At 35.5% G+C, this 13707-nt stretch overlaps 1 protein-coding gene across 1 annotated transcript; it reads left to right on the forward strand.

The window, feature by feature from the left end:
- Positions 1 to 4568: 4568 nt before the first annotated feature.
- LOC105687741 (allergen Tha p 1-like) lies at positions 4569 to 5871 on the forward strand. The gene is made up of 4 exons (XM_012403593.3): positions 4569 to 4727; positions 5047 to 5227; positions 5336 to 5430; positions 5660 to 5871. Exons 1-4 carry the CDS (start codon positions 4722 to 4724, stop codon positions 5759 to 5761), a joined length of 384 nt encoding a protein of 127 aa, XP_012259016.2. The 5' UTR covers positions 4569 to 4721; the 3' UTR covers positions 5762 to 5871.
- Positions 5872 to 13707: the final 7836 nt, after the last annotated feature.

A 13707-nucleotide genomic window follows, 5' to 3' on the forward strand; every position in this document is an offset into this window, starting at 1 on the left:
AACACTAGTAACATTATATTTTTCAATTGTAGAACACATCCCTGATGAACTTAGAGATTTGAATTAAAGCTGCAATATATTTAATTAAAGTATTCCAAAGTAAAACCAACTAAAGTTTTCATGTATGACTGAAAAAGATTGAATGATGACACTCATATTACTACCAACCAAGATCTCTGAATGCCATGATCGTTCTATTTGCTATCTGACTTTTTTCAACACCATACATAGTAGTGATTCCCAGATTTAATCGCAACGTGTAAAACACTGTTTTCTAAATTACAGAGTACACATCTTATGAACTTGGCAATTGGAATCTGAGCACTAACAAGGGTGAGTTATTTTTTTGATAAATCAAAGTTGAAACTTAGATAAAATAGACGTTTGAATATACAATATTTCTCGATTATCAAAGTTTTGATGCAATTACTGCTATGGATTAAATGATGACACTCATATTACTACCAACCAAGATCTCTGAATGCCATGATCGTTCTATTTGCTATCTGATGTTCATGATGCTATGTGCCACTAGGGTTGTAGGTAACAACGCATACACAACCACGTATTTTTTGATTGCAGAATATATCCTCCCTGAAATTGGCGGTCTTATTCAATGCAGCAATTACGGTAAGTTTTTTCTGTGTCATAGTCAAATTGGAATCGAATATTTACTGGAAAGTACTTATTCAATTTTCGAATACTTTGAATATAACATCCACCAATAAATGATGACTAATATTACTACCAATCAAGATCTCTGAATGCCATGATCGTTCTATTTGCTATCTGATATTCATGATGCTATTTGCCACTAGGGTTGTAGGTAACAACGCATACACAACCACGTATTTTTTGATTGCAGAATATATCCTCCCTGAAATTGGCGGTCTTATTCAATGCAGCAATTACGGTAAGTTTTTTCTGTGTCATAGTCAAATTTGAATCGAATATTTACTGAAATACTTATTCAATTTTCGAATACTTTGAATATAACATCCACCATTAAATGATGACTAATATTACTACCAATCAAGATCTCTGAATGCCATGATCGTTCTATTTGCTATCTGAATTAACTTTTACAAGAAAGCATTCGAAACTCAATCTGCAAACTTATTAAACTCATTGTTTTATTTAATTACAGATTGTGGACCAATCGCTCCTGATTAAAGGTGGCAGCTGTGGATGTGAGATGGCTATTGATGAAGTGAATATTGAAAATTTGTGCAATCAACAAAAGCCTATTGTGATTGCTTGATAATTTTTCAATAATAATATCTCAAACTCGAAGAAAAATAATTAATAATTTAAATAATTTGTCGAATTATGTTTCTCATATTACCTACGTAATCATTGAATAAAGTTGAATACCATTTTGAAATATCTTTTATTTTTTGCTATTCAGCAGAATTCATCACTTCCAAATCCTAACAATATTGAATTAATTTTGAAGGTGAATGTTTAGCGTTGAAAATTTTGATCTACCGACTTATCTACAAGATCAAACCTGCAAAGGAGATTCATATGAGTTGACATTTCGTTGAGACCTCAGATTTGGAGAAATAAATCTCGCTGACCTTGATCCAGATATTTTATTTTGCCGTATTATCTTTCAAAATTTATCATTAGAAGGTTCTCTCCAAAACTCGTAATACTTTGAATATATGCAACAAAAATAATAAACCGCAATATTCTAATTTAAAACACTCGTACTAGACGATAATTCATTATAAAACCTTCCAATAGCAGTGGAGTCAAACTCCTTTTCCAGGGATATGTAGTTATAATTTAAAACACTATTACTAGATATTGATTCATCATAGAAACTTGCAGTCTTTAAAAACCTTCTAGTAGGAGTGGAGTAAAGACCCATTTCAAAGTATAGGTCGTGATATGTATATTGATGAAAAGAAAAATTGACTACCGCATTTATAAAAGTCAATCTTTTGAACTCTGTGTACGAACATTTTATTTATCCTTCGGTTGCACGGGGTGCGTTTTCAATGAAAATTCCTCAAAAGAGAAGGTTATTCAGTAATGGTGATGAAAAGACTCGACCTATATAGCATTTTATATCCATCAACAGTATTCGCATGAAATATTTCGAACATGATCATGATACATAATCCTGTATGTACAGTGGTGAGAATTATTAGCGAAGATAATTAGAAATACATGATCACATGCTACATCGGGGTATATCCTCCGGCGAATGTAGGAAAAAAAGTTCTGCACGTCATTGCCGAATTCAAAGCTTACAAAAAATGGCGGAGCAAAAAAATCCGATTTATATATCTTTTAGCAATAATTAGGATAATAAGTAATTCTGCGGCTTGTTATATAACGCGAATAAAACAAAAAAATGATCACAAAAGTGATATCGAAAAATGAAAAATTGAATATCCTGTGGAGATCAATAAACGATGATATAATTCTGTTCCTACAAATAACTACTAAATATTTTTTTTTCATCCCAAGTTTTTTGTAGTTATTTCAGTATAATTCAGGTTTACCTAGTTGTAACGCTGTTACTGCATATCACATACTATAACGTCTACTTTTAAACTGGTTTCTATACAGAAAAAAAACTTTACTGTAACATTATCATACGTATACACGGGTATACATAAGTATAAGCAGACATATGTTACATTAGGCTTATAAGCTGCAGCAGCATCTGCAAGATTTCTCTCATGAATATTACAAGGAACATGAACGTGATAAAATATCCGTATATCCAGTATATTTAACAAATGCCAATTGATGTACATGTATTAGAACTTGCGAGCAAGTTACACATTCAGTTAGTAAAAGAACCTGAGGAACAAAAGAAGGACCATTTGCTGCCATATCTGATTTCAGCAATTGTGCGGAATGTATATGTATATTTCGATGATTTTGAATAGAAATAATTCATGTATTCTAACGAGTCACGATAATGTTGTTCGTCATAGAATAATCACGTTCAGTATGATCTTTTCGTGTGCGTATACCTTGAGCCTTCAGCTCTTTCAAACTGATTTACCTCTTCCTCGACTGAACTCTTTCCTTGAACGCATAAAATATAATTTACCCGTATGAATATTCGTGTCCTGAATCTTTGATCATAAGGAAAAAGGCGATAAATAATCCCACGAGTCACTCAAGCGATTACAAAGGACATATTATAACTTACATTGAATGTGTTTGTACCGTGTTTTCGTGAGTCTAACATCCGGAATATCATATAATAACACAACTGGTATATTACTCTGTGCAGGAATTGTTAATTATTGGTTTCAACTTCGCATAACAATTGTATACATAGTCATAACGCTTGTACGGCGTTTTTCTTTCACTTTATTTTTCTTCCCTCTTTTTTTCTTTGGTTTTTTTTTTATAGAAATACTTCAGATCATCAACACTGATCTAGGTGTATATAATTATGTGTACAATATATTAGTCATTGAACTAGACGCACGAATGATTGGAAAAAAAAAAGAATAAAAAGAGTTGTGTTCAGCTTGACGTAATCATTAATATGCCCGATAATCAAAACAGTTTATTACGGAGGATTTTAAGAAACTATTGCATATTTAATTGCTTGGTATATCCACGTTTACGCATTATATATATACCCTTTTTCTTTTTTCATTTTACGAGGTATTGCTGATATAAGTAATGGAAATTCGAGAAACTGATGTGGCGTACGTCATTTCTTCCGCTTCATAATATTTAAAAATTTTTTTGGTTGCAATTATCACATGGAGATCGTGTTACTTACATTTAATCCATTTTGCCGAAACACGTCATAGATCCTCGAGGGGGAATTAATGATAATTGATCTTAGAATTGTTTGTGAAGATTATTGTAATACAAATATCTGTACAAAATATGAGTCAAGGTTGGGTCGAAGTTGGCCGAGATTAATTACAATACATAAATATGCCATAAATTATACGTTGTACAAGATTTTAGATCGCGAACTTTTTTTTCAGTTTCATATAAAAGTTGCTGATTTTCAATTATTACCACTTGCCATTTCCGAAAATATACGCACTTAACTATATGTATATGCGGAAAATACTATGATAATTTTTTGTTTTCGATGTGTTCAGTGAATTGTTTGAACAAATTAGAGCGTGATATTTGGACAACTTTGAAAATAATTGTATTGATGGGAAATTGATTTATTTGATTACCCAAATCATGAGCTGTTTTCATATAGAATTCAGTTCACCTTTCTTGTTTTAATTAATTATGCTAATTGTTCGCGGAAGTTCTGTGATTTAATATTCGTTCGATATTATCGTTTGAACTTATGCATACATATCAATCAATCAATCAATAGACCAAGCAATCGATTCATCCGGTTAATTAGTATATTACAAAATGAAAACAAAATTACTCAACTACATATATACACGCCTATTTTGCATAATATAACATCGGACGAGTCATGGGGATACCAGGTAAATTTTATTATCTCATCAATATGCTAAAAGCAAGTGTAAACACGGCGTGTGTAGTTGATACAGGTAAACGTACTATAGATCTGTAAGTGTTAGTTAAACAAATGAGAAATGGGCGAGAGTTCAGGGAATTCGGACCCTCCATTTTTTAAAACACAAACCGAGCGCGGGTATAAAATCTCTGACTTGACGCAGTCCCAGCATCAGTAGTCCGTCAAAACCGGACAGTATCGCTTCTGAGATTTATAATAAAGAAAACTCACGAAAATGAAGGTGAACTACTACTTGAATTGTACCAATACAGTCGATTTGCTAAATTTATCGCCATTATTGAATCCAAAGTTCTTCGGGATTAGGAATTCGTGATTCACTTTTTGAAAGATCACGTTTTCATTGCAGTATAATTCTGTTGGATGACTGGCAACGTTTTATTGTCATTTTTACAAAAGATCTTGCGAACGATTCGTACCAATATTGTTTTTTAATTATCTCCTAATTCCTCCGAGTGAATTTTCATATTCGAGTCAATGATAAGAAGAGTTTCAAACGTATTCGGAAATATAATCTGTCTTTGAATTTGATCATTCAACAGATTTTCTGCTTCGTTCTCCTAATCGCTTGCATCGTGGCTACCGTCACAGGGGGAAGGTACACCAACAAATACGACAATGTTGACTTGGATGTGGTTTTGAAGAGCGACCGACTTCTCCTTAATTACGTCAACTGCCTTCTGGATAAGGGTAACTGCACACCCGATGGAAAGGAGTTGAAAGGTAAGTGCAGAAGTGAATGAAGAAAAAAAATTAACAGAAAAATGCAATAGTTTTAATTGCGCAACTTGAAAGAACGTTCTATTTATTTGATTTTTCTCGAAATTCCAGTCGCACTCCCTGACGCTCTGGCAACCGACTGTCGCGATTGTAGCGATAAACATAAAGCCGGATCGGAGAAGGTGATCCGGTTCTTGGTTAATAAGGTAAGTTTATTATCATATTCCAAATGTATCAATTTTATCATTCACAACACGTACGAAAAATTCTAGATTTTTCTGTCAATTATCGCTCTCAACTTTTTTCTCTGTCCTAAAAGTATGTATGTACTTTCGATTCTTAGGGCCATGAGTTTTTCTAAAATACGCCTAATCATTCATTTGAATTTTTACAAATTTATTGATTTGTTTAATTACATTTCTTTCCTCTCCACAGCGTCCCGATCTTTGGTCTAAATTGGCCGAGAAATACGACCCTAACAATCAGTACAGATCGAAATTCGAGGATGTAGCGAAAAAGGCTGGAATCAAAATTTGAATTGATCATCGCGTGCATTATAAGTGAATTAATTCAGCACATTTCTATTTAATATGTGAAATATTTTAAATTGTGTACAAAAATTGTTAAATACATTTATATAGTATGTATATGTATAGATTTCTCATATGATGTGATTATGTGATTTTTTTTTTATGTATAATAACAAATAAATTATTTTACTGAAATTTTCCATTATAGACATTTCTTTTTTATTGCAGTTTAATTTGACTGATGGAACGTATGTGTACATATTTTTTCTAGGGCTGCAAATTTACGTAATTTTGAAACCGTGCATAATACTTGTTCACTTTTGCTTATCGCGCTCATTGCGAATGTTCACTTTTACGCCATGAACCCATATAACGGAGAAATAAAGAAGGAAGGATAAATAAATCGATAAAAATAGTTACCACGCTGGATTATTGTAAAAATAAGGTTCCGGTTCTTTTTTTTTTCCAATCGAATACGAGTTTCTTGTGCTCGAAACGGCGAATTGGAAATTGAAGGAATTATCAGACGATGAATCGTCAATATTTTCTTCAACTCATATGCAAGTCCGTCGTGCTTGCTTATGTATTTTTAGATCATATACGTGCATACATATTCAGAAACGTGTTATTACATAACGGTCTGAAAAAACGAGAATCTCGCTTCTTATTCATAAGCATGGAATATCGTACGTACCCAGTCAAGAAGGAGAAACCGAAGACGAAAAAAAACCAACTTCCAGGCAAAAAATTTTGCTTCCACATGGAGAGTGAAAGTGGTTGTATTATAAACAGAATACGATTCGCATGGAATTATCAAGATAATATTCATCTCCAATGGGGTCAATGAATATTACTTACTTTTCATTTCATTTAAAGGAATTTATTCGAAATTTTTAAAAAACTGGTGAGAATCTTGTGCGTATCATAAACTCGTTGAAAATTTTGTCACGAGTTTACGGAGTTCATTATACTTTTGGTACTTGGATAAAATATGAGCATTGGCTGAAGGTTGATCAGATATTTCATGAGAATCATCTACATGTGGTATTTGATTTTTTTCTAATTTTTTTTGTCCAGAGAGGGAAGTGGATGATCTTGAAAAAAAATGAACAAACAAGAAGTTCAGTAGAAGGCAGCGGATCTTATGCGTGCAATGTGAGTTCCGTTCTATTTGGTAGAGATTTTTTTATTTTCTTCTCTTTTTTTTTTGCTACTATTTAATTTTACGCTGAGGTTAAAAATGCCTCAAAAATGCTCATTTTGAAGAACTTGTAAATTTCATTTTATAATGTCAGACACTCGGTCGAACTGAATTGCTTGGTCTTGTAAGAATGAAGTAAGCATGACAGTAGAGTTACCTTGAGGTGATAAATGATCATCGGTCGTTAAAACAGTGAGATCCTCTTTTTTTTTTTGATTTTATTACTTTGAAATACCGAAAGATTTTGAAAATTGATTTCGATGCAACCGTGGAATTAGCCAATTTCATACTTTCAATTCAAGTTTATTTTTAAAAGTGTGTAGAGTAATTCATATCCCAGAGCTCGATGATTTTTTTTGTTCATTTTTATTACATTGAACCACTGACCCTCGAACCAACAAGTGAGTGCAATTGCAGGTTGCACATTGAAAAAGAAATGAATAATAACCAGAAGTATCTTTCGAATGGTTGATATTGTCCCTACAAGGATGTGATGCGCTTGTTTGTCAAAAATGAAACTCGTATCGCCTACTGCCAGGCGCAGCGTACTCTGAACCATCCAAAAATGAATCCAGCTAATCACGTTTACACAAATCATCAATATTTTTGGATGTATAATATTTAAGCATCAAAATGGTATTTGTACATTGGTCGTAAATCAAAATCTTCTAGTAATTCAATTCAATGAAACGCCAAACTTGGAAAATGGGAAAAATGAAATACTGGTAATTAATTATTCTTCGAAGAATATACGTGTGTCTATGTTCATACAGATAATATGTAAGTAGCATAGTTGTTGACACGTTAATTTACTGGTGTTATTACTTTACGTTATGTACGACATTCCTGGATCCACATCTTAAACCTCAAGGGGTACGAAACGGCTCACTGCACACGCGACACTCTAATTTTCCAAGATGGTAGCTCATAATTGTGATAACACTTCGCTTCGTTGCGCTGGGAAGGAAGTTTAAGGGCTTCCTTGTAGAATAATAATGATTACAACGCGACAGGAACGATGATGATGACAGTAACATTAATAATAACTAAACAAATACTGCCAACGATAATATCTGTAAGGATATTTCGGTAGGCTCACCTGCAGGGGTATTCTTGTGCATGGATTTCGAGGCTCAGAATCGACTGCGGCTATTCTAAGTCAGATCATTGTTAGCTTGGCGGTGGCCAATCCGCAGGTGTGTACGTGCACACATGTGTGCAGGGCGTGTGATAATTATGCATTATTCGGGTAAGCAATCAACGCTATTCATGACCCTCTCCGACCCCCTTGAACAGAACATCATAATGCGGCGCCGGTGATACCTTCATCTCGACAGTACTGCGTTACCTATGAATAGGTGTGTGCGCGTGTGTGTTCTAATCTATTTTAAGTCTTTCTAATGAAATAGAATTCCAAATTAGTTTTCTGAGTAGCGAAAATCGTGACAACTATTTCAAAATCCGATAACAAATGGCGAGGGAATATAATTGGTAGCGTTGACGTGGAATGCCTCATACATACGTATGCACGTACTGTGTGTTATATCCAGATATAGCCATAGCTATCTCTGAAAGCCAACGTCAGGAAGCGGTTGGTGCCATTGACGGTACTGCTTATTGTTAACTGTGATTGACGATTATCAGAAAGCAATTTGTGGAGACGATTCGCGATAGCGTTCGGGTGATAATCATTTAGGATTCGTTCCAAAATTCAATACCGGTAGAACGTGATGGGTGAATTTTTGAAGCGCAGTGGCTGTCGCGAATCTGTTATATATGTATAACAGACGTGAGATATTTTTCCGAACCCGGTTTATCCATTCCTTTATTCAATCGTAATTTTCAACATCGTTTGAAAAAAATAACATCTTAAAAGAATGTAAGCATATAACACTATCGAAGAGAGTGGATGAAATTTTTCACTTTTTCTCTATCTTTCGACCAGTGACGAAACATTTTCCGAAATTCATTCGTGACTTTCAAAGCAGGGCGGAAAGTTCTTCGCGACGACGGTGAATCTATAAGTTAGTCCGTTTACGTACGTTCGTGGATAAAAATTGTAAAACCTCCCGCATTTACACGGACGTGGACCACATTTGTCGAATGTTAGGATACACCTTAGCGTTCCTGTTGGTCCCATTCGGGTTTCGCACGTACACACCTAACATCTTGGTTTCTGTTTTTCCGCGCTCTCCGGGCGACTGACTATAAATCCGGATAGTGTTCCTACTCCGCAACCTTTGGGATACGACGAGGTATACGATGCGGGGTTGGTAGATGTTGAGGACGACGTGTGCCCGGCTGAGTTTTCCAGGGATTCCTCGTTGTACTTCGGTGGTTTGGGCACAGGGCGGCTGGGGGATGTGAATTCACATCGATTACCTTCTCCCGTACTCCGTAAAACGAACGAACGAACGAACGAACGAACGAACGAACGAACGAACGGACGAACGGAGTGAGTGAGTGTCGCCTGACCCCGTCGCTGTCCACTGTCTTTTCACCTCGCTTTTCACGTTCTGAGAGTCCAACGGCAAAGCTACACATACACCGACCACTGACCGTATCAACGTCCTGCATTTTCCCATTGGGGAACTTGCTACGATCTTGTCGGGTACTATGTCTTCCTACAGGACACGCGAAGGACCTTGGGGATCATCCGTTCGGACCTTTAACCCTTCAAATTGGTACGATTCAGAGATTCTTATTTACACCATTTTCAGTCCACTATAGATAGGTGCGTAATTCAACTGTATGAGTTCATGCTCTCGCAGATTTTGCTCCGAGTACATCTCCGCATGGATATTTGGTACATTGTTCGTCGAAAAAAAAGTGCGCTAACATCTCAAGTTAGGCAATTTGTGAAATTCTATCAATTACGAGGGGCTTATACTCTGGCATTTATCGGGCTTATCGTTGGCCAGAATCTCGAATTAGAAAAAGGTCCTCTCTTTTCTTTCTGAATATCCTACGTGCCCATTGTACAATTCTAATCATAACCCGAGGCATCATGTTGAGCAAGCCAACAGCGGTAGCTATAGTTTCGACAAACTACATACCTGTATGGACTGCTGCTGCTTCAATGTAGCTGAACGCGTATAGTTCAAGCTGCCATTGTGGTTTACGCTTGTTTCGTTAAGCTTTCGAGGGAAGCAGAAGCATCGAACGTAGGTCAATGATGGCGAAGGGGCAGAACATGGAAGGACAAGGGGGTTGGTGATGTAGGTTTAGAAGCAAGTAATCTAGTGCGTAATTTCACGTGACACGAAGTGGGCGCTGTATATGGATATGTAGTCGGCCATCACTCCCTTCTCTTTGATCTGGAATCCACAAGATTCACAAATCTAAACCGCTACTATTCCCCACCGATACTGATGTTCACTGTGCAGAAACCATCGGATAACCATTCCCATTTGTTCACCTATGATTTATGTAATGATTTCTATATTTTGCATTTGTTCTACGATTTTTATGAAAATCAAATTGCCCGAAAATATTAAAGGTGACGCCCCACAACAAACCGCGCGCCCGTGGCTACCTGACTCCACCTAATTGTAAGCTCGGGCTCCCTCGTAGACCGAGAAATTCGAATATTTCGACCCATGCATGGATTGCGATGAATCAAAGTGGGTCTACGACTAAAACCAATCGATATGTCTTATAATTTTTCTGCTCCCAACAGCGAATAATTGATGATTACTCGATCGATTGCATGAGTGAATGATTTTAGCTTTCAGATTTGGATTCCTGAGCTGATTATCTGTGTGATTACTCTTGAAGAAGCAAAAAAAAAATCGATTTTTGAGCAAAAAATAAATCATTTTTTTAATTGGGTTTAATATGCTTTTCCTACGTATTTTGACCTCAGAAATCCGAATCTGAAAGAAAAATTGATCTATCTCTGAAATTGACCGAGTTATCGCCAATTTTCACCTTTTCGGGGTCAAAAATAAAAAATTGATTTTTTAGTCTATCTTGATGTAATTTGAGATCAGGAATCCGAATCCAGAAGAAAAATTGATCTATCTGCAAAAATGATCGAGTTATCCCCATTTTTTCGCGATTTTTGGCATAAATTTGAGGATATCTCGGCGGGAAAAAATCGTTGCTCAATTTAGATAACGGATTCGTGTTCCTGAGGTCAAAATACATAAGAAAAGTGCCATACGATCAATTTTGAAAAATAAAAATTTTTGGCCAAAATTTGAAAAAATCGTAAGGGGTACCCCTTGGAAAAATCTCAAATTTTGGCCAAAAATTTTTATTTTCAGAAATTGATCGTATGGCACTTTTCTTATGTATTTTGACCTCAGGAACACAAATTCGTTGTCCAAATTGAGCTACGATTTTTTCCCATCGAGATATCTCAATTTTTCTGCCCCAAAAAGGGGAAAATTGGCGATAACTCGACCAATTTGGTAGTTAGACCAATTCGACTTGTGAATCCAGATTTCTGAGATCAAAATTTATGAAAATACCATATGAAAAAATGACTGGAAAAAATATTGATTTTAGGTCAAAAATGAAGTATTTTAAAAATCGATCGTATGACACCTTGTAACGCATTTCGGTCTCAGGAACACGAATCCGTAGATCAAATTCAGCTACAAACCTAATTTATGAATAAAATCCATGGCCACGAAATCACGTATTCAAAATTTCAATGCATCATCAAATTCCGATCATTCGTTCTCGAGATACGACGGGAAACGTGATGGCGGGTTACGTGGCCCGAGATTTCATATTTTAGCGGGCTGGACCCGAGCGCTCTCTATCTCGTTCGTCTTTCTACCGCTTTGCGGCGTATCGCCTCGCGTCCGACGCTCCCACCACGCTGAGCTTTCTCGCACCAAAATCCACATGTAAAAATCATTGGGCAAATGCAGTCCGCGCGGAGTTCGGTGGCAAGCTCCGGCTCACCCAATCAGGAAGAAGTTCGCATCAACCAACGCGATTTCCTATTTTCACACGTGCTTCGGGCATTTTGACCGACGGCACGTGCCGGAATTTAAACATAATTTATGGCTTTTTAATAGATGATGAGGTGTGAAATCACAGTCCTTATTTTTTATCTTGCTCCTATTGTTAGCAGGTGCCAGACGAGCTGTCAACACCTGATTAAGATCTTGTTCACACCTCATGAATCACCGCTTTGATCCACCTGATCGGCGGCACCCCTTTGCGGCATTTCTGCGAATTCTATGCAACCGCAAACCATTTAAGAAAGTACATATGTAAAACTTCAGGATTTAAATGGTTCAGGGTATACCCAGCGAGTTCATTTCTGTCCATGAAGCCATACTAAAGCTTCAGACCTTTAGTACAGAAACAGAGGCACTGAGTGTACATCTGAAAAAAAAAAAATTCCAAATAAATTCTTCTTTCCTTGCATCGTGTTGTAATGCATTATAAAAGGTAGACTGATAGATTTGTAATAAAACGGTCGGTCTTTGTAATTTCACACGCATAATCAGAGTTTTTTATTGTCAATCTATCAATTTTTCCCATCGAGATATCTCAAATTTTCTACTCCAAAAAGCGGAAAATTGGCGATAACTCGATTAATTTCATAGATGGATTCCTCCGATCAAAATACATGAAAATAACATATAAACCCTATTAAAAAAAATGTTGATTTTTGGGCCAAAACTGAAATATTTTTAAAATCGATCGAAAGACACTTTTCTTACGTATTTTGACCCCATGAATTCAAATCTGAAAGTTAAATTGATTTATCTCTAAAATTGACCGAGTTATCACAAATTTTCAGCTTTTTGGGGTCAAAAATAAAAAATTGATTTTTTAGTCTATTTTGATGTAATTTGAGCTCAGGAATCCGAATCCGAAAGAAAAATTGGTCTATCTGCAAAAATGATCGAGTTATCTCCGTTTTTTCGCATTTTCTGGCATAAATTTGAGGATATCTCGGAGGGAAAAAATCGTAGCTCAATTTAGATAACGGATTCGTGTTCCTGAGGTCAAAATACATGAGAAAAGTGCCATACGATCAATTTTAAAAAATAAAAATTTTCTGCTAAAATTGGAAAAAATCGTAAGGGGTACCCCTTGGAAAAATCTCAAATTTTGGCTAAAAATTTTTATTTTTAAAAATTGATCGTATGGCACTTTTCTGATGTATTTTGACCTCAGGAACACAAATTCGTTGTCCAAATTGAGCTACGATTTTTTCCCTTCGAAATATCTTCAAATTTATGCCAAAAATCGCGAAAAAATGAGGATAACTCGGTCATTTTTGTTGATAGATCAATTTTCCTTTCGGATTCGGATTCCTGAGGTCAAATTACATTAATATAGACTAAAAAATGAATTTTTTATTTTTGACCCCAAAAAGCTAAAAATTGGCGATAACTCGGTCAATTTTAGAGATAGATAAATTTTTATTTCAGATTTGGATTTCTGAGGTCAACATACGTAGGAAAAGCATATTAAACCCGATTAAAAAAATGATTTATTTTTTGCTCAAAAATCGAATTTTTTTTTGCTTCTTCAAGAGTAATCACACAGATAATCAGCTCAGGAATCCAAATCTGAAAGCTAAAATCATCTACTCATGCAATCGATCGAGTAATCATTGAGTCGAAAAAATTTTTTACTTGATATTTTGAGGTAGCTCACTCGTTTTTTGAGTAAATAATTGATCAAGTGGGGCACTTCCAGCAATAAAATTTTTCTTTTTGGTCAAAAATCATAGGAAACATCTCAAAATTATCGATTGTGATTGTTTTCACTCAACT

Source organism: Athalia rosae, chromosome 2, assembly GCF_917208135.1.
Source record: "Athalia rosae chromosome 2, iyAthRosa1.1, whole genome shotgun sequence".
NCBI classification, from domain to species: Eukaryota; Metazoa; Arthropoda; class Insecta; order Hymenoptera; family Athaliidae; genus Athalia; species Athalia rosae.